This window comes from Salmo salar, chromosome ssa18 (assembly GCF_905237065.1).
Source record: "Salmo salar chromosome ssa18, Ssal_v3.1, whole genome shotgun sequence".
Classification (NCBI taxonomy): domain Eukaryota; kingdom Metazoa; phylum Chordata; class Actinopteri; order Salmoniformes; family Salmonidae; genus Salmo; species Salmo salar.
Genome location: NC_059459.1, coordinates 42,281,375 through 42,308,876, shown reverse-complemented (window position 1 = coordinate 42,308,876; position 27,502 = coordinate 42,281,375). Strand labels below are relative to the sequence as shown.

Below are 27,502 nucleotides of genomic sequence, written 5' to 3'. Positions count from 1 at the left end.
ATAGACTACTGACACTAGTCTGGGTACCAGTCTGTTAGTGCTAACGTTCCTCTAGCCTTGGTACCAGTCTGTTAGTGCTAACGTTCCTCTAGCCTTGGTACCAGTCTGTTTGTGCTAACGTTCCTCTAGCCTGGGTACCAGTCTGTTTGTGCTAACGTTCCTCTAGCCTTGGTACCAGTCTGTTTGTGCTAACTTTTCTCTAGCCTGGGTACCAGTCTGTGCTAACATTCCACTTATTGTACCCTGTGTCATATCCCCAACATGTTTAGCATATGATACAGAGCATAAGGAGTGGAATATTGGCACGAAACAAGCTACACTGTAAGTGTATCCATGTTACCAGATCACTGACTGGACCCACAGTACAGGTCCCTCCAGCCAAACAGAAGCTGAGGAGAAGAACTAGAATGGGGAGAAGCTCCTCAGATCACTGCCATTTGGCAGTACAATCAATATGGCCACCGCTCCACCCATCACGGAACGTTGACTTGGAATGGGAATATTAGTTCTATTCATTCCATTGCTATGCTCTGTTCTACTGTGTGGCTTGAAAGTTACTGGTTTCTAGAGACTTTATTCTTGTTTCGGAATGGCTGCAATTCTGGAACCCGACTTCCTTTTGCAAAAACTATGTTATCCACTTAGCCTATCTCCTTTCACCTGCTGCTCCGTGCTCAGTCACTCATTTCACCTGCTGCTCAGTGGTCAGTCACTCCTTTCACCTGCTGCTGCTCCGTGCTCAGTCACTCCTTGACCCTGCTGCTGCTCCGTGGTCAGTCACTCCATGACTCTGCTGCTGCTCCGTGCTCAGTCACTCCATGACTCTGCTGCTGCTCCGTGCTCAGTCACTCCTTGACTCTGCTGCTGCTCCGTGCTCAGTCACTCCTTGACTCTGCTGCTGCTCCGTGCTCACTCACTCCTTGATCCTGCTGCTGCTCCGTGCTCAGTCACTCCTTGATCCTGCTGCTGCTCCGTGCTCAGTCACTCCTTGACTCTGCTGCTGCTCCGTGCTCAGTCACTCCTTGACTCTGCTGCTGCTCCGTGCTCAGTCACTCCTTGACTCTGCTGCTGCTCCGTGGTCAGTCACTCCTTGACTCTGCTGCAGCTCCGTCGTCAGTCACTCCTTGACCCTGCTGCTGCTCCGTGGTCAGTCACTCCTTGACCCTGCTGCTGCTCCGTGGTCAGTCACTCCATGACCCTGCTGCTGCTCCGTGGTCAGTCACTCCTTGACTCTGCTGCTGCTCCGTGCTCACTCACTCCTTGACCCTGCTGCTGCTCCGTGGTCAGTCACTCCATGACTCTGCTGCTGCTCCGTGCTCACTCACTCCTTGACCCTGCTGCTGCTCCGTGGTCAGTCACTCCATGACTCTGCTGCTGCTCCATGCTCACTCACTCCTTGACCCTGCTGCTGCTCCGTGGTCAGTCACTCCTTGACTCTGCTGCTGCTCCGTGGTCAGTCACTCCTTGACTCTGCTGCTGCTCCGTGGTCAGTCACTCCATGACTCTGCTGCTCCTTCTACACAGAAGTTGAAACAGACGCAGCTCTTTGTTTGTTGTAACAGTAGGCTATTGCAAACATAAACATGACACAGGCAGGTTGTTTAGGGATTTAATGTTATGTGTTCAGGAGGGGAGTTACATGAAGCTATTTCAGCCAGCTGTATGTAGACTACACATCATATAAACTAGCACTAGCAAGCCACAGACAGGCACTTCATAGGGATTTAATGTCATTTTTTCATCTTCCTTCCATTCATTGGCTAAACAGGAGTCAGACTGCTGGCTATATGGCAGCATACCTATTCAGATGACATCACACAAAACGCTCATTGTTTTGCCCCGATGCAATGTGTAGAATGTATCTTGCTTGTGCTACGGCGATAGAGAGAGAAGGTTATAGACTTTATGTACTGTTTAACATTGACCTTCTATACTATATGTCTCTGTCTCTATCAGTAACAGACTGCTATACCATTGACCTTCTATACTATATGTCTCTATCAGTAACAGACTGCTATACCATTGACCTTCTATACTATATGTCCTGTCTCTATCAGTAACAGACTGCTATACCATTGACCTTCTATACTATATGTCCTGTCTCTATCAGTAACAGACTGCTATACCATTGACCTTCTATACTATATGTCCTGTCTCTATCAGTAACAGACTGCTATACCATTGACCTTCTATACTATATGTCTCTGTCTCTATCAGTAACAGACTGCTATACCATTGACCTTCTATACTATATGTCTCTATCAGTAACAGACTGCTATACCATTGACCTTCTATACTATATGTCTCTATCTCTATCAGTAACAGACTGCTATACCATTGACCTTCTATACTATATGTCTCTATCTCTATCAGTAACAGACTGCTATACCATTGACCTTCTATACTATATGTCTCTATCAGTAATAGACTGCTATACCATTGACCTTCTATACTATATGTCTCTATCTCTATCAGTAACAGACTGCTATACCATTGACCTTCTATACTATATGTCTCTATCAGTAATAGACTGCTATACCATTGACCTTCTATACTATATGTCTCTGTCTCTATCAGTAACAGACTGCTATACCATTGACCTTCTATACTATATGTGTCTCTATCAGTAACAGACTGCAATACCATTGACCTTCTATACTATATCTGTCTCTATCAGTAACAGACTGCTATACCATTGACCTTCTATACTATAGTGTCTCTATCAGTAACAGACTGCTATACCATTGACCTTCTATACTATATGTGTCTCTATCAGTAACAGACTGCTATACCATTGACCTTCTATACTATATGTCCTGTCTCTATCAGTAACAGACTGCTATACCATTGACCTTCTATAATATATGTCTCTATCTCTATCAGTAACAGACTGCTATACCATTGACCTTCTATACTATATGTCCTGTCTCTATCAGTAACAGACTGCTATACCATTGACCTTCTATACTATATGTCTCTATCAGTAACAGACTGCTATACCATTGACCTTCTATACTATATGTCCTGTCTCTATCAGTAACAGACTGCTATACCATTGACCTTCTATACTATATGTCTCTGTCTCTATCAGTAACAGACTGCTATACCATTGACCTTCTATACTATATGTCTCTATCAGTAACAGACTGCTATACCATTGACCTTCTATACTATATGTCTCTATCTCTATCAGTAACAGACTGCTATACCATTGACCTTCTATACTATATGTCTCTATCAGTAATAGACTGCTATACCATTGACCTTCTATACTATATGTCTCTGTCTCTATCAGTAACAGACTGCTATACCATTGACCTTCTATACTATATGTCTCTGTCTCTATCAGTAACAGACTGCTATACCATTGACCTTCTATACTATATGTCCTGTCTCTATCAGTAACATACTGCTATACCATTGACCTTCTATACTATATGTCCTGTCTCTATCAGTAACAGACTGCAATACCATTGACCTTCTATACTATATGTCTCTATCAGTAACAGACTGCTATACCATTGACCTTCTATACTATATGTCTCTATCAGTAACAGACTGCTATACCATTGACCTTCTATACTATATGTCTCTATCAGTAACAGACTGCAATACCATTGACCTTCTATACTATATGTCTCTGTCTCTGTCAGTAACAGACTGCTATACCATTGACCTTCTATACTATATGTCTCTGTCTCTATCAGTAACAGACTGCTATACCATTGACCTTCTATACTATATGTCTCTGTCTCTGTCAGTAACAGACTGCTATACCATTGACCTTCTATACTATATGTCTCTATCAGTAACAGACTGCTATACCATTGACCTTCTATACTATATGTCCTGTCTCTATCAGTAACAGACTGCTATACCATTGACCTTCTATACTATATGTCCTGTCTCTATCAGTAACAGACTGCTATACCATTGACCTTCTATACTATATGTCTCTATCAGTAACAGACTGCTATACCATTGACCTTCTATACTATATGTCCTGTCTCTATCAGTAACAGACTGCTATACCATTGACCTTCTATAATATATGTCTCTATCTCTATCAGTAACAGACTGCTATACCATTGACCTTCTATACTATATGTCTCTATCAGTAATAGACTGCTAAACCATTGACCTTCTATACTATATGTCTCTGTCTCTATCAGTAACAGACTGCTATACCATTGACCTTCTATACTATATGTCCTGTCTCTATCAGTAACAGACTACTATACCATTGACCTTCTATACTATATGTCCTGTCTCTATCAGTAACAGACTGCTATACCATTGACCTTCTATACTATATGTCCTGTCTCTATCAGTAACAGACTGCAATACCATTGACCTTCTATACTATATGTCTCTATCAGTAACAGACTGCTATACCATTGACCTTCTATACTATATGTCTCTATCAGTAACAGACTGCTATACCATTGACCTTCTATACTATATGTCTCTATCAGTAACAGACTGCAATACCATTGACCTTCTATACTATATGTCTCTGTCTCTGTCAGTAACAGACTGCTATACCATTGACCTTCTATACTATATGTCTCTGTCTCTATCAGTAACCGACTGCTATACCATTGACCTTCTATACTATATGTCTCTGTCTCTGTCAGTAACAGACTGCTATACCATTGACCTTCTATACTATATGTCTCTATCAGTAACAGACTGCTATACCATTGACCTTCTATACTATATGTCCTGTCTCTATCAGTAACAGACTGCTATACCATTGACCTTCTATACTATATGTCCTGTCTCTATCAGTAACAGACTGCTATACCATTGACCTTCTATACTATATGTCTCTATCAGTAACAGACTGCTATACCATTGACCTTCTATACTATATGTCCTGTCTCTATCAGTAACAGACTGCTATACCATTGACCTTCTATAATATATGTCTCTATCTCTATCAGTAACAGACTGCTATACCATTGACCTTCTATACTATATGTCCTGTCTCTATCAGTAACAGACTGCTATACCATTGATCTTCTATACTATATGTCTCTATCAGTAACAGACTGCTATACCATTGACCTTCTATACTATATGTCCTGTCTCTATCAGTAACAGACTGCTGTACCATTGACCTTCTATACTATATGTCTCTATCTCTATCAGTAATGGATGTGACTGACATCATAACAGGCAAGATGGATGATGAGGACAAGCAGCATTTCATCCCCTTCCAGCCGTGAGTATGAAATACACACACACACACACACACACACACACACACACACACACACACACACACACACACACACACTCTCTCTCCTATCCATCACCATATTACAGCACACTAAGTCATAAAACCCATATTGATGTCTCAGTTTCTACTTCATCATGGGAACATGTTGCATAAACACATCAAATATGGACCAGAACATTATGGTGGTCTATGTTGGGACCACTATGGACCAGAACATAAGGTCTACGTTAGGGTAGTACACTGACCTCTATGGACCAGAACATAAGGTCTACGTTAGGGTAGTACTCTGACCTCTATGGACCAGAACATAAGGTCTACGTTGGGGTAGTACTCTGACCTCTATGGACCAGAACATTAGGTCTACGTTAGGGTAGTACTCTGACCTCTATGGACCAGAACATAAGGTCTACGTTAGGGTAGAACTCTGACCTCTATGGACCAGAACATAAGGTCTATGTTAGGGTAGTACTCTGACCTCTATGGACCAGAACATAAGGTCTACGTTAGGGTAGTACTCTGACCTCTATGGCCCAGAACATAAGGTCTACGTTAGAGTAGTACTCTGACCTCTATGGACCAGAACATTAGGTCTACGTTAGGGTAGTACTCTGACCTCTATGGACCAGAACATAAGGTCTACGTTAGGGTAGAACTCTGACCTCTATGGACCAGAACATAAGGTCTATGTTAGGGTAGTACTCTGACCTCTATGGACCAGAACATAAGGTCTACGTTAGGGTAGTACTCTGACCTCTATGGCCCAGAACATAAGGTCTATGTTAGGGTAGTACTCTGACCTCTATGGACCAGAACATAAGGTCTACGTTAGGGTAGTACTCTGACCTCTATGGACCAGAACATAAGGTCTACGTTAGGGTAGTACTCTGACCTCTATGGACCAGAACATAAGGTCTACGTTAGGGTAGTACTCTGACCTCCTATGGACCAGAACATAAGGTCTACGTTAGGGTAGTACTCTGACCTCTATGGACCAGAACATAAGGTCTACGTTAGGGTAGTACTCTGACCTCTATGGACCAGAACATAAGGTCTACGTTAGGGTAGTACTCTGACCTCTATGGACCAGAACATTAGGTCTACGTTAGGGTAGTACTCTGACCTCTATGGACCAGAACATTAGGTCTACGTTAGGGTAGTACTCTGACCTCTATGGACCAGAACATAAGGTCTACGTTAGGGTAGTACTCTGACCTCTATGGACCAGAACATAAGGTCTACGTTAGGGTAGTACTCTGACCTTTATGGACCAGAACATAAGGTCTACGTTAGGGTAGTACTCTGACCTCTATGGACCAGAACATAAGGTCTACGTTAGGGTAGTACTCTGACCTCTATGGACCAGAACATAAGGTCTACGTTAGGGTAGTACTCTGACCTCTATGGACCAGAACATAAGGTCTACGTTAGGGTAGTACTCTGACCTCTATGGACCAGAACATAAGGTCTACGTTAGAGTAGTACTCTGACCTCTATGGACCAGAACATAAGGTCTACGTTAGGGTAGTAGTCTGACCTCTATGGACCAGAACATTAGGTCTACGTTAGGGTAGTACTCTGACCTCTGTCCCTGAAGTCGTCTCCTCTACCGTAGAAGCAGTGTGTAGAGTAGACAGGGCCTGCATCTGAAACGGCATCCTATTCCCTATTTGTTTTTATTATGGATCCCCATTAGTTCCTGCCAAGGCAGCAACTACTCTTCCTGGGGTTTATTATGGATCTCCATTAGTTCCTGCCAAGGCAGCAGCTACTCTTTCTGGGGTTTATTATGGATCCCCATTAGTTCCTGCCAAGGCAGCAGCTACTCTTCCTGGGGTTTATTATGGATCCCCAGTAGTTCCTGCCAAGGCAGCAGCTACTCTTCCTGGGGTTTATTATGGATCCCCATTAGTTCCTGCCAAGGCAGCAGCTAATCTTCCTGGGGGTTATTATGGATCCCCATTAGTTCCTGCCAAGGCAGCAACTACTCTTCCTGGGGTTTATTATGGATCTCCATTAGTTCCTGCCAAGGCAGCAGCTACTCTTTCTGGGGTTTATTATGGATCCCCATTAGTTCCTGCCAAGGCAGCAGCTACTCTTCCTGGGGTTTATTATGGATCCCCAGTAGTTCCTGCCAAGGCAGCAGCTACTCTTCCTGGGGTTTATTATGGATCCCCATTAGTTCCTGCCAAGGCAGCAGCTAATCTTCCTGGGGTTTATTATGGATCCCCATTAGTTCCTGTCAAGGCAGCAGCTACTCTTCCTGGGGTTTATTATGGATCCCCATTAGTTCCTGTCAAGGCAGCAGCTACTCTTCCTGGGGTTTATTATGGATCCCCAGTAGTTCCTGCCAAGGCAGCAGCTACTCTTCCTGGGGTTTATTATGGATCCCTATTAGTTCCTGCCAAGGCAGCAGCTACTCTTCCTGGGGTTTATTATGGATCCCCATTAGTTCCTGCCAAGGCAGCAGCTACTCTTCCTGGGGTTTATTATGGATCCCCATTAGTTCCTGCCAAGGCAGCAGCTACTCTTCCTGGGGTTTATGAGGATCTCCATTTAGTTCCTGTCAAGGCAGAAGCTACTCTTCCTGGGGTTTATTATGGATCCCCATTAGTTCCTGCCAAGGCAGCAGCTACTCTTCCTGGGGTTTATTATGGATCTCCATTAGTTCCTGCCAAGGCAGCAGCTGCTCTTCCTGGGGTTTATTATGGATCCCCATTAGTTCCTGCCAAGGCAGCAGCTACTCTTCCTGGGGTTTATTATGGATCCCCAGTAGTTCCTGCCAAGTCAGCAGCTACTCTTCCTGGGGTTTATTATGGATAACCATTAGTTCCTGCCAAGGCAGCAGCTACTCTTCCTGGGGTTTATTATGGATCCCTATTAGTTCCTGCCAAGGCAGCAGCTACTCTTCATGTGGTTTATTATGGATCCCCATTAGTTCCTGTCAAGGCAGCAGCTACTCTTCCTGGGGTTAATTATGGATCCCAATTAGTTCCTGCCAAGGAAGCAGCTACTCTTCCTGGGGTTTATTATGGATCCCCAGTAGTTCCTGCCAAGGCAGCAGCTACTCTTCCTGGGGTTTATTATGGATCCCCATTGGTTCCTGCCAAGGCAGCAGCTACTCTTCCTGGGGTTTATTATAGAATCCCCATTAGTTCCTGTCAAGGCAGCAGCTACTCTTCCTGGGGTTTATGAAGGATCCCCATTAGTTCCTGCCAAGGCAGCAGCTACTCTCCCTGGGGTTTATTAAGGATCCCCATTAGTTCCTGCCAAGGCAGCAGCTACTCTTCCTGGGGTTTATTATGGATCCCCATTAGTTCCTGCCAAGGCAGCAGCTACTCTTCCTGGGGTTTATTATGAATCTCCATTAGTTCCTGCCAAGGCAGCAGCTACTCTTCCTGGGGTTTATTATGGATCCCCATTAGTTCCTGCCAAGGCAGCAGCTACTCTTCCTGGGGTTTATTATGGATCCCCAGTAGTTCCTGCCAAGGCAGCAGCTACTCTTCCTGGGGTTTATTATGGATAACCATTAGTTCCTGCCAAGGCAGCAGCTACTCTTCCTGGGGTTTATTATGGATCCCTATTAGTTCCTGCCAAGGCAGCAGCTACTCTTCCTGGGGTTTATTATGGATCCCCATTAGTTCCTGCCAAGGCAGCAGCTACTCTTCCTGGGGTTTATTATGGATCTCCATTAGTTCCTGTCAAGGCAGCAGCTACTCTTCCTGGGGTTTATTATGGATCCCCATTAGTTCCTGCCAAGGCAGCAGCTACTCTTCCTGGGGTTTATTATGGATCCCCATTAGTTCCTGCCAAAGCAGCAGCTACTCTTCCTGGGGTTTATTATGGATCCCCATTAGTTCCTGCCAAGGCAGCAGCTACTCTTCCTGGGGTTTATTATGGATCCCCATTAGTTCCTGCCAAGGCAGCAGCTACTCTTCCTGGGGTTTATTATGGATCTCCATTAGTTCCTGTCAAGGCAGCAGCTACTCTTCCTGGGGTTTATTATGGATCTCCATTAGTTCCTGCCAAGGCAGCAGCTACTCTTCCTGGGGTTTATTATGGATCCCCATTAGTTCCTGCCAAAGCAGCAGCTACTCTTCCTGGGGTTTATTATGGATCCCCATTAGTTCCTGCCAAGGCAGCAGCTACTCTTCCTGGGATTTATTATGGATCCCCATTTAGTTCCTGCCAAGGCAGCAGCTACTCTTCCTGGGGTTTATTATGGATAACCATTAGTTCCTGCCAAGTCAGCAGCTACTCTTCCTGGGGTTTATTATGGATAACCATTAGTTCCTGCCAAGGCAGCAGCTACTCTTCCTGGGGTTTATTATGGATCCCCATTGGTTCCTGCCAAGGCAGCAGCTACTCTTCATGTGGTTTATTATGGATCCCTATTAGTTCCTGCCAAGGCAGCAGCTACTCTTCATGTGGTTTATTATGGATCTCCATTAGTTCCTGTCAAGGCAGCAGCTACTCTTCCTGGGGTTTATTATGGATCCCCATTAGTTCCTGCCAAGGCAGCAGCTACTCTTCCTGGGGTTTATTATGGATCCCCATTAGTTCCTGCCAAGGCAGCAGCTACTCTTCCTGGGGTCCAAACACATTAAAGCACGTATAAAACAAAAGATAAAACACAGTACATCATATAACATTATTACACATCTACAATACTAAATGTATAATACCACCACACAACAATATTACCATGTATGTGTGTGTCTACCTTTTTGTGTGTGTTTCTTCACAGTCCCCGTTGTTTCATACGGTGTATTTTGTTGTATGATTGGTCGGCTATTTGAGCCAGTAAATGGGTCTTTACTATTCTTAGGTAGTGGAATGACTTTAGCTTCCCTCCAGGCCTGAGGGAACACGCTCTCTAGTAGGCTTATATTGAAGATGTGGCAATATAGGAGTGGCAATATCTTCTGCTATTATGCTCAGTAATTTTCCACACAGATTGTCAGACCCCGGTGGCTTGTCATTGTTGATAGACAACAATCTTCTTTTTCACCTCTTCCACACTGACTTTACGGAATTGGTCAGATATATTTGGATGTGTAGTGTCAGAGTTTGTTGGTGGCATGTTGTTCCCTATATAGTGCACTACTGCCCTATAGGCCCTGGTCTAATGTAGTGCACTGCTACCCTATAGGCCCTGGTCTAATGTAGTGCACTGCTACGCAATAGGCCCTGGTCTAAAGTAGTGCACTACTACCCTATGGGCCCTGGTCTAAAGTAGTGCACTACTACCCTATGGGCCCTGGTCTAAAGTAGTGCACTATATAGGAAATAGGGTGCCATTTGGGACTCAGGCCCTCCACTATTCCACTGTGACTAAATTAAGGCGATCTCATTAACTGCCTGTGTTCCTGAGAGGATTTCATAATTGGAAATGCTTTAGTATGAGTCCCAAATGGCACCCTATTCCTTATATAGTGCACTAGCATTGACCCCAAATGGCACCCTATTCCCTATATAGTGCACTACTATTGACCCCAAATGGCACCCTATTCCCTATATAGTGCACTACCACCCTATTCCCTATATAGTGCACTACCACCCTATTCCCTATATAGTGCGCTACTTTTTGAACTTAGTGAAGGATGTAGGGAATAGAGTGTGATTTGGAGCTCAGTCGTAGGAACCAAGCAGTTTAGTTTAGTTGGCACGGTAGGCAGATCTCTTCAGTTAACAGCTCTATCTAGGAACATAAATCATGGGTTAGACTTCACATTTACACAGAGGAAAAGGGAGAGAAGTAGGTGTGTGTTGGACGCAAGGTTGAATTTCACACACACACACAGACAATATCGTAGTGATGAATTTCCAGTGTCGGTAGTTTCCTTAATAGCAGCTTGAGTTTTTAGCTACGACCCTGTTCTAAAGGCAAACTAAACAGGAAGTTACCGTTCCTAAAAAAAGGACTGTTTGATGTAACTATATAATTGGTTAGAGATCTCTGGCATGCAAACAGCTTCGTTTTGGAGACGGAAATGGCCCTCACGTTTGTAAATCAAAGCTTGAGATATAATGTCACGTTCCTCCTTATTGTTGCCAGCGGCAACATCTTTCCCTGTAAGACTTGGACCAGGGCTACGATGGCCTTTTCTAATCTAATTTATTATGATTTAGTTAAAGTCTAAAGGAAGAGGAAATGGTTAGATGTTAGTCAATGTTATTGCTGATTTTTAATTCAATCAAGCTCTTCTTTACTTCATTTCTACCCTTAAACATACTATTCTGTATAAACATGCTATACTGTATAAACGTACTGTACTGTATAAACATACTGTACTGTATAAACATGCTATATGTATTCCATTAAATGCTATGCATCATTCAGACAAGTTGAGTATTAACTAGAGGAGACACCTTGTTTACACCTCAAAGTGAAGACGAGTTGAGTCTTAACTAGAGGAGACACCTTGTTTTCACCTCACCTTATTCCCTATGTAGAGCCCTGGTAAAAAGTAGTGCACTATATTGTGAATCGGGTGCCATTTTGGCTGTACTGTTGATACCGGTGTTGTGTGTATCCAGGGTAACATGTTGAAATGGATGTGATTGAAACCCTGTTAAAACCCTGAGGGAGTTGGTTAGTTATACTGCAGTGGTCTTAAAAGCTCTCCTCTGGGACCCCCCCCCTTGACGTTTCACCGTTTTGTCGTAGCCCTGAACTAGCTCACTTGATTTGGCCTCGGTGATTTGTTGACACGTTGAATCAGGTGTGCTAGCTGAGGAATAGTTCAAATCCATGGAACGAGTTCCCGGTGGAGAGGTTTTGAAAACCCCTGTTGTACTGCACCTCTTCTCTGACACCTCTCCTCTCGTTCTCCCATCACTTGTTCTCCTACACTCCTTTTCTCGTTGTCGTTGCACTCTCCAGTGGTGGCTGGTGGCACTTTAAATCGTAGGACGGGCTCATAGTAATGGCTGGAACAGAATAGGTGGACCGGTATTGAACAACATGGCATCCTTGGGTTTGATGCCATTCCATTTACTCCATTCCAGACATCACTATGAGCCGGTCTCACCATTGTCTCACGTAGACTGTCTGATCTGATCAGATAACTCGCAAACACTCATGGGATGGAGAAAAATAAGTTTGGATAAAATATACTGTCCTAACATTCAAAAATGTTACCATGGTGACATCGTCCACTGGAACCGCCTTTCATCCTCAAGAGTCGATGAATCTGACCCATAACTTTTAAATGCCTTACAACTTCATCAACAAGCTAGGAAACTAGCTACCAGCTACACTGGTTCTAGCTACACTGGTTCTAGCTACCAGCTACACTGGTTCTAGCTACACTGGTTCTAGCTACCAGCTACACTGGTTCTAGCTACAGTGGTTCTAGCTACCAGTTACACTGGTTCTAGCTACACTGGTTCTAGCTACCAGCTACACTGGTTCTAGCTACAGTGGTTCTAGCTACCAGTTACACTGGTTCTAGCTACACTGGTTCTAGCTACACTGGTTCTAGCTACCAGTTACACTGGTTCTAGCTACACGGGTTCTAGCTACCAGTTACACTGGTTCTAGCTACACTGGTTCTAGCTACACGGGTTCTAGCTACCAGTTACACTGGTTCTAGCTACACTGGTTCTAGCTACCAGTCACACTGGTTCTAGCTACACTGGTTCTAGCTACCAGTTTCACTGGTTCTAGCTACACTGGTTCTAGCTACCAGTTACACTGGTTCTAGCTACACTGGTTCTAGCTACACTGGTTCTAGCTACACTGGTTCTAGCCACCAGTTACACTGGTTCTAGCTACACTGGTTCTAGCCACCAGCTACACTGGTTCTAGCTACACTGGTACTAGCTACCAGCTAAACTGGTTTCTAGCTACACTGGTTCTAGCTACCAGTTACACTGGTTCTAACTACACTGGTTCTAGCTACCAGTTACACTGGTTCTAGCTACACTGGTTCTAGCTACCAGTTACACTGGTTCTAGCTACACTGGTTCTAGCTACCAGTTACACTGGTTCTAGCTACACTGGTTCTAGCTACCAGTTACACTGGTTCTAGCTACACTGGTTCTAGCTACCAGTTACACTGGTTCTAGCTACCAGCTACACTGGTTCTAGCTACACTGGTACTAGCTACCAGCTAAACTGGTTCTAGCTACACTGGTTCTAGCTACCAGTTACACTGGTTCTAGCTACACTGGTTCTAGCTACCAGCTACACTGGTTCTAGCTACACTGGTTCTAGCTACCAGCTACACTGGTTCTAGCTACACTGGTTCTAGCTACCAGCTAAACTGGTTCTAGCTACACTGGTTCTAGCTACCAGCTAAACTGGTTCTAGCTACACTGGTTCTAGCTACCAGCTAAACTGGTTCTAGCTACACTGGTTCTAGCTACCAGCTAAACTGGTTGTAGCTACACTGGTTCTAGCTACCAGTTACACTGGTTGTAGCTACACTGGTTCTAGCTACCAGTTACACTGGTTGTAGCTACACTGGTTCTAGCTACCAGTTACACTGGTTGTAGCTACACTGGTTCTAGCTACCAGCTAAACTGGTTCTAGCTACACTGGTTCTAGCTACCAGCTAAACTGGTTGTAGCTACACTGGTTCTAGCTACCAGTTACACTGGTTGTAGCTACACTGGTTCTAGCTACCAGTTACACTGGTTGTAGCTACACTGGTTCTAGCTACCAGTTACAGCTGTTGTAGCTACACTGGTTCTAGCTACCAGTTACACTGGTTCTAGCTACACTGGTTCTAGCTACCAGTTACACTGGTTGTAGCTACACTGGTTCTAGCTACCAGTTACACTGGTTGTAGCTACACTGGTTCTAGCTACCAGCTAAACTGGTTCTAGCTACACTGGTTCTAGCTACCAGTTACACTGGTTGTAGCTACACTGGTTCTAGCTACCAGTTACACTGGTTGTAGCTACACTGGTTCTAGCTACCAGTTACACTGGTTGTAGCTACACTGGTTCTAGCTACCAGTTACACTGGTTGTAGCTACACTGGTTCTAGCTACCAGTTACACTGGTTGTAGCTACACTGGTTCTAGCTACCAGTTACGCTGGTTGTAGCTACACTGGTTCTAGCTACCAGTTACACTGGTTGTAGCTACACTGGTTGTAGCTACTCTTTTTCCTCCCCTTGTTTTAATGCCCCTGCGCTACAGACACACAACGCCCCACATCTGTCTCTCTCAGCTCTCACAGCAGCTGCCACATCATGTGACTCCCCAGCTTCCCAAACTACATCTGCTGTTTTCTCCTGCTCTGTACTCTGTCACTGCTCCTCACAATCAATATGGCTCGGTGCCCTAGACGGTGCCCTAGCCTGTGCCCTAGCCTGTGCCCTAGCCTGTGCCCTAGCCTGTGCCCTAGACGGTGCCCTAGCCTGTGCCCTAGCCTGTGCCCTAGACGGTGGCCTAGACGGTGCCCTAGCGCTAGACCCCTCACATAAATAAATCCTGTTTTAGTCGTCCTTTACTTCATCTATGTCACCTCTATGGGTAGGTAGGCTCCATCATTTCCTTAATGCTTTAGACATGAAGATGGTAGGAAACTGAGACACCTTTGCTTCACTATCTTGCTTTGTTACTAGAAGGACACTAGAGTTGGCTGGCACAATGTCCTAAACCATCATCTCTTCTGTGTTTCCTTCCTTAACGTTGGTTCCTCATCCTGCTCCTCTACTGTAATCTAACATGTCTCTGTCGTGTTGGTTCCTCATCCTGCTCCTCTACTGTAATCTAACATGTCTCTGTCGTGTTGGTTCCTCATCCTGCTCCTCTACTGTAATCTAACATGTCTCTGTCGTGTTGGTTCCTCATCCTGCTCCTCTACTGTAATCTAACATGTCTCTGTCGTGTTGGTTCCTCATCCTGCTCCTCTACTGTAATCTAACATGTCTCTGTCGTGTTGGTTCCTCATCCTGCTCCTCTACTGTAATCTAACATGTCTCTGTCGTGTTGGTTCCTCATCCTGCTCCTCTACTGTAATCTAACATGTCTCTGTCGTGTTGGTTCCTCATCCTGCTCCTCTACTGTAATCTAACATGTCTCTGTCGTGTTGGTTCCTCATCCTGCTCCTCTACTGTAATCTCCTCTCCTCCTCTTCCTCTCCTCCTCCTCTGCTCTCTCTCTCTGCCTTCCTCTCCCTCTCTCTCTCTGCCCTCTCTTCTCCTCCTCCTCTCCTCTCTCTCTCCTCCTCTCCTCTCCTCTCCTCTCTCTCTCTCTGGCCTCTCTTCTCCTCCTCCTCTCTCTGTCCTCCTCTCCTCTCTCTTCCTGCCCTCTCCTCCCCTCCTCCTCTCTCCCTGCCCTCTCCTCCCCTCCTCCTCTCTCTCCCTGCCCTCTCCTGCCCTCCTCCTCTCTCTCCCTGCCCTCTCCTCCCCTCCTCCTCTCCTCCTCTCCTCTCTCTCTCTCTGCCCTCCTCTCCTCTGGTGTTGTTCCTGTCATGTGCCTACTACAGGCTAGCGTTGGATGACGCCGTGCTTCGCCACAGGCAGCTGAACATCTCCCGTTTTTCACCCAGGGTGGCGGGGGAGAGCGACTTTCTCCAGACCGTCATCAACAAGGTCATCGCTGCCAAGGAGGTCAACCACAAGGGACAAGGTAAAGTTACTGTCCAGGGAGGGAGGAGATGCTTGGAGTGGTACTGTGAGAGAGCAGGGAGGTTCTGTTGGGTGGCGTTACTGTATGAGAGACTATACAGTATGATATGCAATACAATATGATATACAATACATTATGACTGAGGAATTTGGTCCAAGGAGGCCAATCACAAACAACATTTTTAAAGTTACTGTACAGGGAGGAATGATATAACAGGCCTGGGGTCTGACTAAAGGACGACAGGCCTGGGGTCTGACTAAAGGACGACAGGCCTGGGGTCTGACTAAAGGACGACAGGCCTGGGGTCTGACTAAAGGACGACAGGCCTGGGGTCTGACTAAAGGACGACAGGCCTGGGGTCTGACTAAAGGACGACAGGCCTGGGGTCTGACTAAAGGACGACAGGCCTGGGGTCTGACTAAAGGACGACAGGCCTGGGGTCTGACTAAAGGACGACAGGCCTGGGGTCTGACTAAAGGACGACAGGCCTGGGGTCTGACTAAAGGACGACAGGCCTGGGGTCTGACTAAAGGACGACAGGCCTGGGGTCTGACTAAGGGCGACAGGCCTGGGGTCTGACTAAGGGACGACAGGCCTGTGGTCTGACTAAGGGACGACAGGCCTGGGGTCTGACTAAGGGACGACAGGCCTGGGGTCTGACTAAGGGACGACAGGCCTGGGGTCTGACTAAGGGACGACAGGCCTGGGGTCTGACTAAGGGACGACAGGCCTGGGGTCTGACTAAGGGACGACAGGCCTGGGGTCTGACTAAGGGACGACAGGCCTGGGGTCTGACTAAGGGACGACAGGCCTGGGGTCTGACTAAGGGACGACAGGCCTGGGGTCTGACTAAGGGACGACAGGCCTGGGGTCTGACTAAGGGACGACAGGCCTGGGGTCTGACTAAGGGACGACAGGCCTGGGGTCTGACTAAGGGACGACAGTCCTGGGGTCTGACTAAGGGACGACAGGCCTGGGGTCTGACTAAGGGACGACAGTCCTGGGGTCTGACTAAGGGACGACAGTCCTGAGGTCTGACTAAGGGACGATATCTTAGTAACAGCTCTGGGATTGACATATCTTGGTTTAGTGGACCCCAGACCACCTGAAGAGGGATTTGTAGAGGGAGGAGAACAGTCTCTGTGGTGTTGTCATGTTGAATGAAGTTATGTCAGATCCACTCGGTCATCCCTGGCCAAGGAATCACACAGAGCACGGTGAGGAAGCAGCGGTGTGTGTGTGTGGGAGGAGGTGTGTGTGTGTGTGTGTGTGTGTGGCCAGGGAGACACACAGTGAGGAAGCAGCGGTGTGTGTGTGTGTGTGTGTGTGTGTGTGTGTGTGTGTGTGTGTGTGTGTGTGTGTGTGTGTGTGTGTGTGTGTGTGTGTGTGTGTGTGTGTGTGTGTGTGTGTGTGTGTGTGTGTGTGTGTGTGTGTGTGTGGCCAGGGAGAGGCACAGTGAGGAAGCAGCGGTTTGTGTGTGTGTGTGGCCAGGGAGAGACACAGTGCACAGTGAGGAAGCAGCGGTGTCTGTGTGGGTGGGTGTGTGTGGGAGGATGGCTGTTCTTTATTATGGACCATGTCGTACAGCCTGCAGAGGGAGGAGAGGATGGCTGTTCTTTATTATGGACCATGTCGTACAGCCTGCAGAGGGAGGAGAGGGTGGCTGTTCTTTATTATGGACCATGTCGTACAGCCTGCAGAGGGAGGAGAGGATGGCTGTTCTTTATTATGGACCATGTCGTACAGCCTGCAGAGGGAGGAGAGGATGGCTGTTCTTTATTATGGACCATGTCGTACAGCCTGCAGAGGGAGGAGAGGATGGCTGTTCTTTATTATGGACCATGTCGTACAGCCTGCAGAGGGAGGAGAGGGATGGCTGTTCTTTATTATGGACCATGTCGTACAGCCTGCAGAGGGGAGGAGAGGATGGCTGTTCTTTATTATGGACCATGTCGTACAGCCTGCAGAGGGAGGAGAGGATGGCTGTTCTTTATTATGGACCATGTCGTACAGCCTGCAGAGGGAGGAGAGGGTGGCTGTTCTTTATTATGGACCATGTCGTACAGCCTGCAGAGGGAGGAGAGGGTGGCTGTTCTTTATTATGGACCATGTCGTACAGCCTGCAGAGGGAGGAGAGGATGGCTGTTCTTTATTATGGACCATGTCGTACAGCCTGCAGAGGGGAGGAGAGGATGGCTGTTCTTTATTATGGACCATGTCGTACAGCCTGCAGAGGGAGGAGAGGGATGGCTGTTCTTTATTATGGACCATGTAGTACAGCCTGCAGAGGGAGGAGAGGGATGGCTGTTCTTTATTATGGACCATGTAGTACAGCCTGCAGAGGGAGGAGAGGATGGCTGTTCTTTATTATGGACCATGTAGTACAGCCTGCAGAGGGAGGAGAGGATGGCTGTTCTTTATTATGGACCATGTCGTACAGCCTGCAGAGGGAGGAGAGGATGGCTGTTCTTTATTATGGACCATGTAGTACAGCCTGCAGAGGGAGGAGAGGATGGCTGTTCTTTATTATGGACCATGTAGTACAGCCTGCAGAGGGAGGAGAGGATGGCTGTTCTTTATTATGGACCATGTCGTACAGCCTGCAGAGGGAGGAGAGGATGGCTGTTCTTTATTATGGACCATGTCGTACAGCCTGCAGAGGGGAGGAGAGGGGTGGCTGTTCTTTATTATGGACCATGTAGTACAGCCTGCAGAGGGAGGAGAGGATGGCTGTTCTTTATTATGGACCATGTAGTACAGCCTGCAGAGGGAGGAGAGGGTGGCTGTTCTTTATTATGGACCATGTCGTACAGCCTGCAGAGGGAGGAGAGGATGGCTGTTCTTTATTATGGACCATGTCGTACAGCCTGCAGAGGGAGGAGAGGGTGGCTGTTCTTTATTATGGACCATGTAGTACAGCCTGCAGAGGGAGGAGAGGGTGGCTGTTCTTTATTATGGACCATGTAGTACAGCCTGCAGAGGGAGGAGAGGGTGGCTGTTCTTTATTATGGACCATGTCGTACAGCCTGCAGAGGGAGGAGAGGATGGCTGTTCTTTATTATGGACCATGTCGTACAGCCTGCAGAGGGAGGATGGCTGTTCTTTATTATGGACCATGTCGTACAGCCTGCAGAGGGAGGATGGCTGTTCTTTATTATGGACCATGTCGTACAGCCTGCAGAGGGAGGATGGCTGTTCTTTATTATGGACCATGTCGTACAGCCTGCAGAGGGAGGAGAGGATGGCTGTTCTTTATTATGGACCATGTCGTACAGCCTGCAGAGGGAGGAGAGGATGGCTGTTCTTTATTATGGACCATGTCGTACAGCCTGCAGAGGGAGGATGGCTGTTCTTTATTATGGACCATGTCGTACAGCCTGCAGAGGGAGGAGAGGGTGGCTGTTCTTTATTATGGACCATGTCGTACAGCCTGCAGAGGGAGGAGAGGATGGCTGTTCTTTATTATGGACCATGTCGTACAGCCTGCAGAGGGAGGATGGCTGTTCTTTATTATGGACCATGTCGTACAGCCTGCAGAGGGAGGATGGCTGTTCTTTATTATGGACCATGTCGTACAGCCTGCAGAGGGAGGATGGCTGTTCTTTATTATGGACCATGTCGTACAGCCTGCAGAGGGAGGATGGCTGTTCTTTATTATGGACCATGTCGTACAGCCTGCAGAGGGAGGATGGCTGTTCTTTATTATGGACCATGTCGTACAGCCTGCAGAGGGAGGATGGCTGTTCTTTATTATGGACCATGTCGTACAGCCTGCAGAGGGAGGAGAGGGTGGCTGTTCTTTATTATGGACCATGTCGTACAGCCTGCAGAGGGAGGATGGCTGTTCTTTATTATGGACCATGTCGTACAGTGGCCACCAGCCAATCCCAGATCTTCCTCTCAGATGTTTTGACTTGAAATAATGTAACAACATTAACCAATTAAAAGCAGTTCTGTAGCGATGAGGTTTGTGCAGTAAGCTATAGACCCAGTATATCATCACTGCATGTTGGTCCATTTGGTTTAAGAGGAGACAGACCCTCAGACAGACTGACCTCCCCTGTTGCTAAGTCCCACTGTCTCTCTGGCTGCGTTCCAAACGGCACCTCTTTTCCATACATAGTGAACTACGGGCCCTGGTCAAAAGTAGTGCACTACATAGGGAATAGGGTAGCCAATTGGGATACGACCTCGGTCTACTGGCCAATTAGCTGAGGATGTTACAACTACTGCTCCGTGTTCTGTTTCAGAACGATGTAAATGTTCTGTCTGATGACCCATATTTCCTGAAGAAAGGAAGCAGTTACACACGGACCAAATGAAAAGAATGAACTGCAGGATTTTAAAGCTTTATATTTGGAACACTGGTAAACTACGAGCTGCCATAGAAACCCCTCTTCATAAACTAGAGAGAGTCATTTTCCTGAAGAAGAAAAAAAACAGTGTGAATTGCTCCATGTGGTAAATTTAGACTCCTTGACCTCCAGCAATTTGTCTTGGTTCTCATACCAACTGGAGATTCCCACTGAGATCGTCATACGTTGGTATTAGCATTAGCTTCCTTAACAACGGTCTCTTCTCCCTCCCTCCCTGTTCCCAGGTCTGTGGGTGACCCTGAAGATGCTCTGATTTGATTGATTACATGTCATATTTCCTGTTCCCAGGTCTGTGGTGATGCTCTGATTTGATTGATTACATGTCATATTTCCTGTTCCCAGGTCTGTGGGTGACCCTGAAGATGCTCTGATTTGATTGATTACATGTCATATTCCCTGTTCCTAGGTCTGTGGGTGACCCTGAAGATGCTCTGATTTGATTGATTACATGTCATATTCCCTGTTCCCAGGTCTGTGGGTGACCCTGAAGATGCTCTGATTTGATTGATTACATGTCATATTCCCTGTTCCCAGGTCTGTGGGTGACCCTGAAGCTGCTTCCGGGTGATATCCATCAGATCAGGAAGGACTTCCCTCACCTGGTTGACCGTTCCACAGCCGTAGCCCGCAAGATGGGCTTCCCAGAGATCATCATGCCAGGTAGTATTATGATCCATTCAGAGATCGTCATGCCAGGTAGTATTATGATCCATTCAGAGATCATCATGCCAGGTAGTATTATGATCCATTCAGAGATCATCATGCCAGGTAGTATTATGATCCATTCAGAGATCATCATGCCAGGTAGTATTATGATCCATTCAGAAATCATCATGCCAGGTAGTATTATGATCCATTCAGAAATCATCATACCAGGTAGTATTATGATCCATTCAGAGATCATCATGCCAGGCAGTATTATGATCCATTCATAAATCATCATACCAGGTAGTATTATGATCCATTCAGAGATCATCATGCCAGGTAGTATTATGATCCATTCAGAGATCATCATGCCAGGTAGTATTATGATCCATTCAGAGATCGTCATGCCAGGTAGTATTATGATCCATTCAGAAATCATCATACCAGGTAGTATTATGATCCATTCAGAGATCGTCATGCCAGGTAGTATTATGATCCATTCAGAGATCGTCATGCCAGGTAGTATCAGAGATACTCTGAGTGATCGGCTATGAAAAGCCAACTGACATTTACTCCTGAGGTGCTGACCTGTTGCACCCTCGACAACCACTGTGATTATTATTATTTGACCCTGCTGGTCATTTATGAACGTTTGAACATCTTGGCCATGTTCTGTTATAATCTCCACCCGGCACAGCCAGAAGAGGACTGGCCACCCCTCATAGCCTGGTTCCTCTCTAGGTTTCTTCCTAGGTTCTGGTCTTTCTAGGGAGTTTTTCCTAGCCACCATGCTTCTACATTGCTTGCTGTTTGGGGTTTTAGGCTGGGTTTCTGTACAGCACTTTGAGATATCAGCTGATGTAAGAAGGGCTTTATAAATAAATGTGTTTGATTGATTGATAGTATCGTGCCCTCTTTCCACTGTGAGATTCAAACCGGTGTTGGTCTTGAAGACTCTATATATGGTCTGACTTGGGGCCAAATTGGGACACGACCCTTTGTCAGTGAGATCCACATTCAGCATGCAGGTCTACAGTCAGAATACGACCCTTTGTCAGTGAGATCCACATTCAGCGTGCAGGTCTACAGTCAGAATACGACCCTTTGTCAGTGAGATCCACATTCAGCGTGCAGGTCTACAGTCAGAATACGACCCTTTGTCAGTGAGATCCACATTCAGCATGCAGGTCTACAGTCAGAATACGACCCTTTGTCAGTGAGATCTACATTCAGCGTGCAGGTCTACAGTCAGAATACGACCCTTTGTCAGTGAGATCCACATTCAGCGTGCAGGTCTACAGTCAGAATACGACCCTTTGTTAGTGAGATCCACATTCAGCGTGCAGGTCTACAGTTAGAATACGACCCTTTGTCAGTGAGGTGTGTGTACTCATAAGCCTGTTTGTTTCCCCTTAGGTGACGTGCGTAACGATATCTACGTAACCCTGGTTCAGGGAGAGTTTGATAAAGGCAGCAAATCCACCCCCAAGAATGTAGAGGTCACCATGACAGTCTACGACGAGGACGGAAAGAAACTGGAGGTATTGAGAGACACACACACACACACACACGCACACACGCACACACGGAAAGAAAGTGGAGGTACTGACTGACGAATTAATGTTGGTCTCACTGCTTTTTAGATCTCGTTCTTTCCACCTCGTGGTCCATTTTCTAGAGGTTTGACGTGCTGTAGTTCAGCTCTCACTGGGGAAAGTTCTGTCCACCTCGTGGTCCATTTTCTACAGGTTTGACGTGCTGTAGTTCAGCTCTCACTGGGGAAAGCCAAAACCTGTGATTAAGAGGGCTGACCGGACCTGACTGCTATTTCTCAATGCTTGGCTATCAGCTTACTGTAGTCCATCAATTCTCAAAAACATACTTTCAAACCGAAATTGCCCTGATTGTTTGTGAACACCAGACAAATTACCTTCTTTAACCCGTCTCCTCCCCTTCATCTACACTGATTTGAAGTGGATTTAACAAGTCACATCAATAAGGGATCATAGCTTTCACCTGGTCAGTCTGTCATGGAAAGAGCAGATGTTCCTAATGTTTTGTCCACTCTGTGTCTAACATGCTACAGTCTAACACACTACCAATGCTACAGTGCTAGCCAGCCGGCTCCTCCGAACCCATCTCATCGTCAGCTGCACTTCAGAGGGACTTCATTTGCATATAATTATGGCGATCATCTTTGTCGTCTCTTCCAGAGTCTGGGCTGAGCTCGGCAGTAGAGGCTGGGGCCTAATCATTAACGTCTCTTCCAGAGTCTGGGCTGAGCTCGGCAGTAGAGGCTGGGGCCTAGTCATTAACGTCTCTTCCAGAGTCTGGGCTGAGCTCGGCAGTAGAGGCTGGGGCCTAATCATTAACGTCTCTTCCAGAGTCTGGGCTGAGCTCGGCAGTAGAGGCTGGGGCCTAGTCATTAACGTCTCTTCCAGAGTCTGGGCTGAGCTCGGCAGTAGAGGCTGGGGCCTAATCATTAACGTCTCTTCCAGAGTCTGGGCTGAGCTCGGCAGTAGAGGCTGGGGCCTAGTCATTAACGTCTCTTCCAGAGTCTGGGCTGAGCTCGGCAGTAGAGGCTGGGGCCTAATCATTAACGTCTCTTCCAGAGTCTGGGCTGAGCTCGGCAGTAGAGGCTGGGACCTAATCATTAACGTCTCTTCCAGAGTCTGGGCTGAGCTCGGCAGTAGAGGCTGGGACCTAGTAATTTTCTCCAGTCTGAGACTAAATGCACAATGGCAGCAGCTGAGCCTGATGACTCTTTATGCTCCTGGACTCTGTTCCCCAGCAGGAGGAAGTCTCATCTTCTCATCCAGGATATCATCTCTCCTGTCTCACACCATATCCTTCCCATCTCTCTGGGTCTGATATCCTGTAGCCCTGACCCCTCACACCATATCCTTCCCATCTCTCTGGGTCTGGTATCCTGTAGCCCTGACCCCTCACACCATATCCCTCCCTTCTCTCTGGGTCTGATATCCTGTAGCCCTGACCCCTCACACCATATCCCTCCCGTCTCTCTGGGTCTGATATCCTGTAGCCCAGAGCCCTCACACCATATCCCTCCCTTCTCTCTGGGTCTGATATCCTGTAGCCCAGAGCCTTCCCACCATATCCCTCCCGTCTCTCTGGGTCTGATATCCTGTAGCCCAGAGCCCTCACACCATATCCCTCCCTTCTCTCTGGGTCTGATATCCTGTAGCCCAGAGCCCTCACACCATATCCCTCCCTTCTCTCTGGGTCTGATATCCTGTAGCCCAGAGCCCTCACACCATATCCCTCCCGTCTCTCTGGGTCTGATATCCTGTAGCCCAGAGCCCTCACACCATATCCCTCCCTTCTCTCTGGGTCTGATATCCTGTAGCCCTGACCCCTCACACCATATCCCTCCCTTCTCTCTGGGTCTGATATCCTGTAGCCCAGAGCCCTCACACCATATCCCTCCCTTCTCTCTGGGTCTGATATCCTGTAGCCCTGACCCCTCACACCATATCCCTCCCTTCTCTCTGGGTCTGATATCCTGTAGCCCTGACCCCTCACACCATATCCCTCCCGTCTCTCTGGGTCTGATATCCTGTAGCCCAGAGCCCTCACACCATATCCCTCCCTTCTCTCTGGGTCTGATATCCTGTAGCCCAGAGCCTTCCCACCATATCCCTCCCGTCTCTCTGGGTCTGATATCCTGTAGCCCAGAGCCCTCACACCATATCCCTCCCTTCTCTCTGGGTCTGATATCCTGTAGCCCAGAGCCCTCACACCATATCCCTCCCGTCTCTCTGGGTCTGATATCCTGTAGCCCAGAGCCCTCACACCATATCCCTCCCTTCTCTCTGGGTCTGATATCCTGTAGCCCTGACCCCTCACACCATATCCTCTCCCTTCTCTCTGGGTCTGATATCCCGTAGCCCAGAGCCCTCACACCATATCCCTCCCTTCTCTCTGGGTCTGATATCCTGTAGCCCTGACCCCTCACACCATATCCCTCCCTTCTCTCTGGGTCTGATATCCTGTAGCCCAGAGCCCTCACACCATATCCCTCCCTTCTCTCTGGGTCTGATATCCTGTAGCCCAGACCCCTCACACCATATCCCTCCCTTCTCTCTGGGTCTGATATCCTGTAGCCCAGAGCCCTCACACCATATCCCTCCCTTCTCTCTGGGTCTGATATCCTGTAGCCCAGAGCCCTCACACCATATCCCTCCCTTCTCTCTGGGTCTGATATCCTTTGCAGGACCGCCACAATTTGTCTTACCGTGGACTGATGAACGTCAAGGCTTTTAGAGATACTTTTGTAGCCCTTTCCAGCTTTATGCAAGTCAACAATTCTTCATCTTAGGTCTTCTGAGATCTCTTTTGTTCGAGGCATGGTTCACATTAAACAATGCTTCTTGTGAATAGCAAACTAACATTTTGAGAGTGTTTTTTATAGGGCAGGGCAGCTGTAACCAACATCTCCAATCTCGTCTCATTGATTGGACTCCAGGTTAGCTGACTCCTGACTCCAGTTAGCTTTTGGAGAAGTCATTAGCCTTTAGAGAAGTCATTAGTCTAGGGATTCACATACTTTTCCCAACCTACACTGTGAATGTTTAACCTCTCTGGGGTATGTGAAATAGCAGAGCGCCAAATTCAAAACAACAAAAATCTCATAATTCAAATTTCTCACACATACAAGTATTATACACCATTTTAAAGATAAACTTCTCATTAATCCAACCACAGTGTCCGATTTCAAAAAGGTTTCACGGCGAAAGCATAGCATTAGATTATGTTAGGACAGCACCTAGACAAGAAAACCCACAGCTATTTTCCAAGCAAGGAAGAGGCGTCACAAAAACCAGAAATACAGCTAAAATTAATCACTAACATTTGATGATCTTCATCAGATGGTACTCATAGGACTTCATGTTACACAATACATGTATGTTTTGCTCGATAAAGTTCATATTTATATCCAAAACCCAATTTTGCATTGGCGTGTAATGTTCAGAAATGTTTTGCCTCCAAGACATCCAGTGAATTTACAGAAATACTCATCATAAACGATGATAAAATATACAACTGTTATGCATAGAATTAAAGATACACTTCTCCTTAATGCAACCGCTGTGTCAGATTTCAAAAAAGCTTTACTGCTAAAGCACACTTTGCAATAATCTGAGTATAGCGCTCAGCCACCAAAACAAGCCATACAGATACCCGCCATGTTGTGGAGTCAACAAAAGTCAGAAATAGCATTATAAATATTCACTTACCTTTGATGTTCTTCGGTTCCTCTGACTGACTGTGGGTTCCTCTGACTGACTGTGGGTTCCTCTGACTGACTGCGGTCCCTCTGACTGACTGGTCCCTCTGACTGACTGGTCCCTCTGACTGACTGGTTCCTCTGACTGACTGGTTCCTCTGGCTGACTGACGATAACAACCAGTTAGACTTGTGTAGGCTACCGGTGTCTCGTTTTATTAACATTCAGAATGTTATGGTCTGTCCTTGTAGGCTACGATGTAACAGATCATTTCATTTTACACCAAGTCTTTTCAATGTTAATATAGGCTTACTGCTGTATGTATATATTATGTTTTTCTAAAATGAATAATACTCTTGCAGGTAATGGAATACTAAGGTCCGTTCAGATATTGTAATATGTGTATCCATCTCTAGTAGAGGCCAGCAGTAACCCCCTGCCTCCAGTAAGGGAGGATGAGACAGGCCTGGGGAGACCTGGCCTGATGTTTCTCCTGTTGGAGTGAGTCAGGCAGGGCTAGGCAAGCGTGTGTGTGTGTGTGTGTGTGTGTGTGTGTGTGTGTGTGTCTGTGTGTGTGTGTGTGTGTGTGTGTGTCTGTGTCTGTGTCTGGAGGAGGAGTGACGTTGAAGGACCACTGATCTGGTTGATAGAGAATCATACATGAAAGTCCTCCCTCCTCCTCCTCCCTCCTCCCTCCCTCCTCATCCCTCCCTCCCTCCCTCCTCCTCATCCCTCCTTCCCTCCCTCCTCCTCTTCCCTCCCTCCTCCTCATCCCTCCTTCCTCCTCCTCATCCCTCCTCCCTCCCTCCTCCTCATCCCTCTTCCCTCCCTCCTCCTCCTCCTCCTCATCCCACCTCCCTCCCTCGCTCCTCCTCATCCCTCTTACTTCCCTCCTCCTCATCCCTCTTTCTTCCCTCCTCCTCATCCCTCCTCCTTATCCCTCCTCCTCCCTCCTCCTCATCCCTCTTTCTTCCCTCCTCCTTATCCCTCCTCATCCCTCCTCCCTCCCTCCCTCCTCCTCATCCCTCTTTCTTCCCTCCTCCTCATCCCTCTTTCTTCCCTCCTCCTCATCCCTCCTCCTTATCCCTCCTCCTCCCTCCCTCCCTCCTCCTCATCCCTCTTTCTTCCCTCCTCCTTCTCATCCCTCCTCCTTATCCCTCCTCCTCATCCCTCCTCCCTCCCTCCCTCCTCCTCATCCCTCTTTCTTCCCTCCTCATCCCTCCCCCTTATCGCTCCTCCTCATCCCTCGTCCCTCCCTCCATCCCTCCCCCACATCCCTTGTCCACCCTCCCCCCACCACAGAGGACATAGTGGTGTACACCGAGGCCCTGACCCACCCCAGAGATCCCCCGGGGAAAGATAATGACTTGTCTGGACCAGTAGAACCAGCTGGTCTCCACAG

General features: G+C 47.0%; 1 protein-coding gene across 10 annotated transcripts in view; it reads left to right on the top strand.

Moving 5' to 3' along the window:
* LOC106613940 (dedicator of cytokinesis protein 1) overlaps positions 1-27,502 on the top strand; it is a 729,054-nt gene that overhangs the window by 70,958 nt on the left and 630,594 nt on the right. For 6 of the 10 annotated variants that reach the window (XM_045701151.1, XM_045701150.1, XM_045701147.1 and 3 more), the window contains exons 11-14: positions 5,155-5,227; positions 15,689-15,831; positions 20,742-20,867; positions 22,269-22,393. In XM_045701151.1, the coding sequence (XP_045557107.1) occupies positions 5,155-5,227; positions 15,689-15,831; positions 20,742-20,867; positions 22,269-22,393 (467 nt within the window). The remainder of the gene's footprint in view (positions 1-5,154; positions 5,228-15,688; positions 15,832-20,741; positions 20,868-22,268; positions 22,394-27,502) is intronic. The other 4 variants (XM_045701156.1, XM_045701154.1, XM_045701155.1 and 1 more) reach the window with 1 other exon arrangement.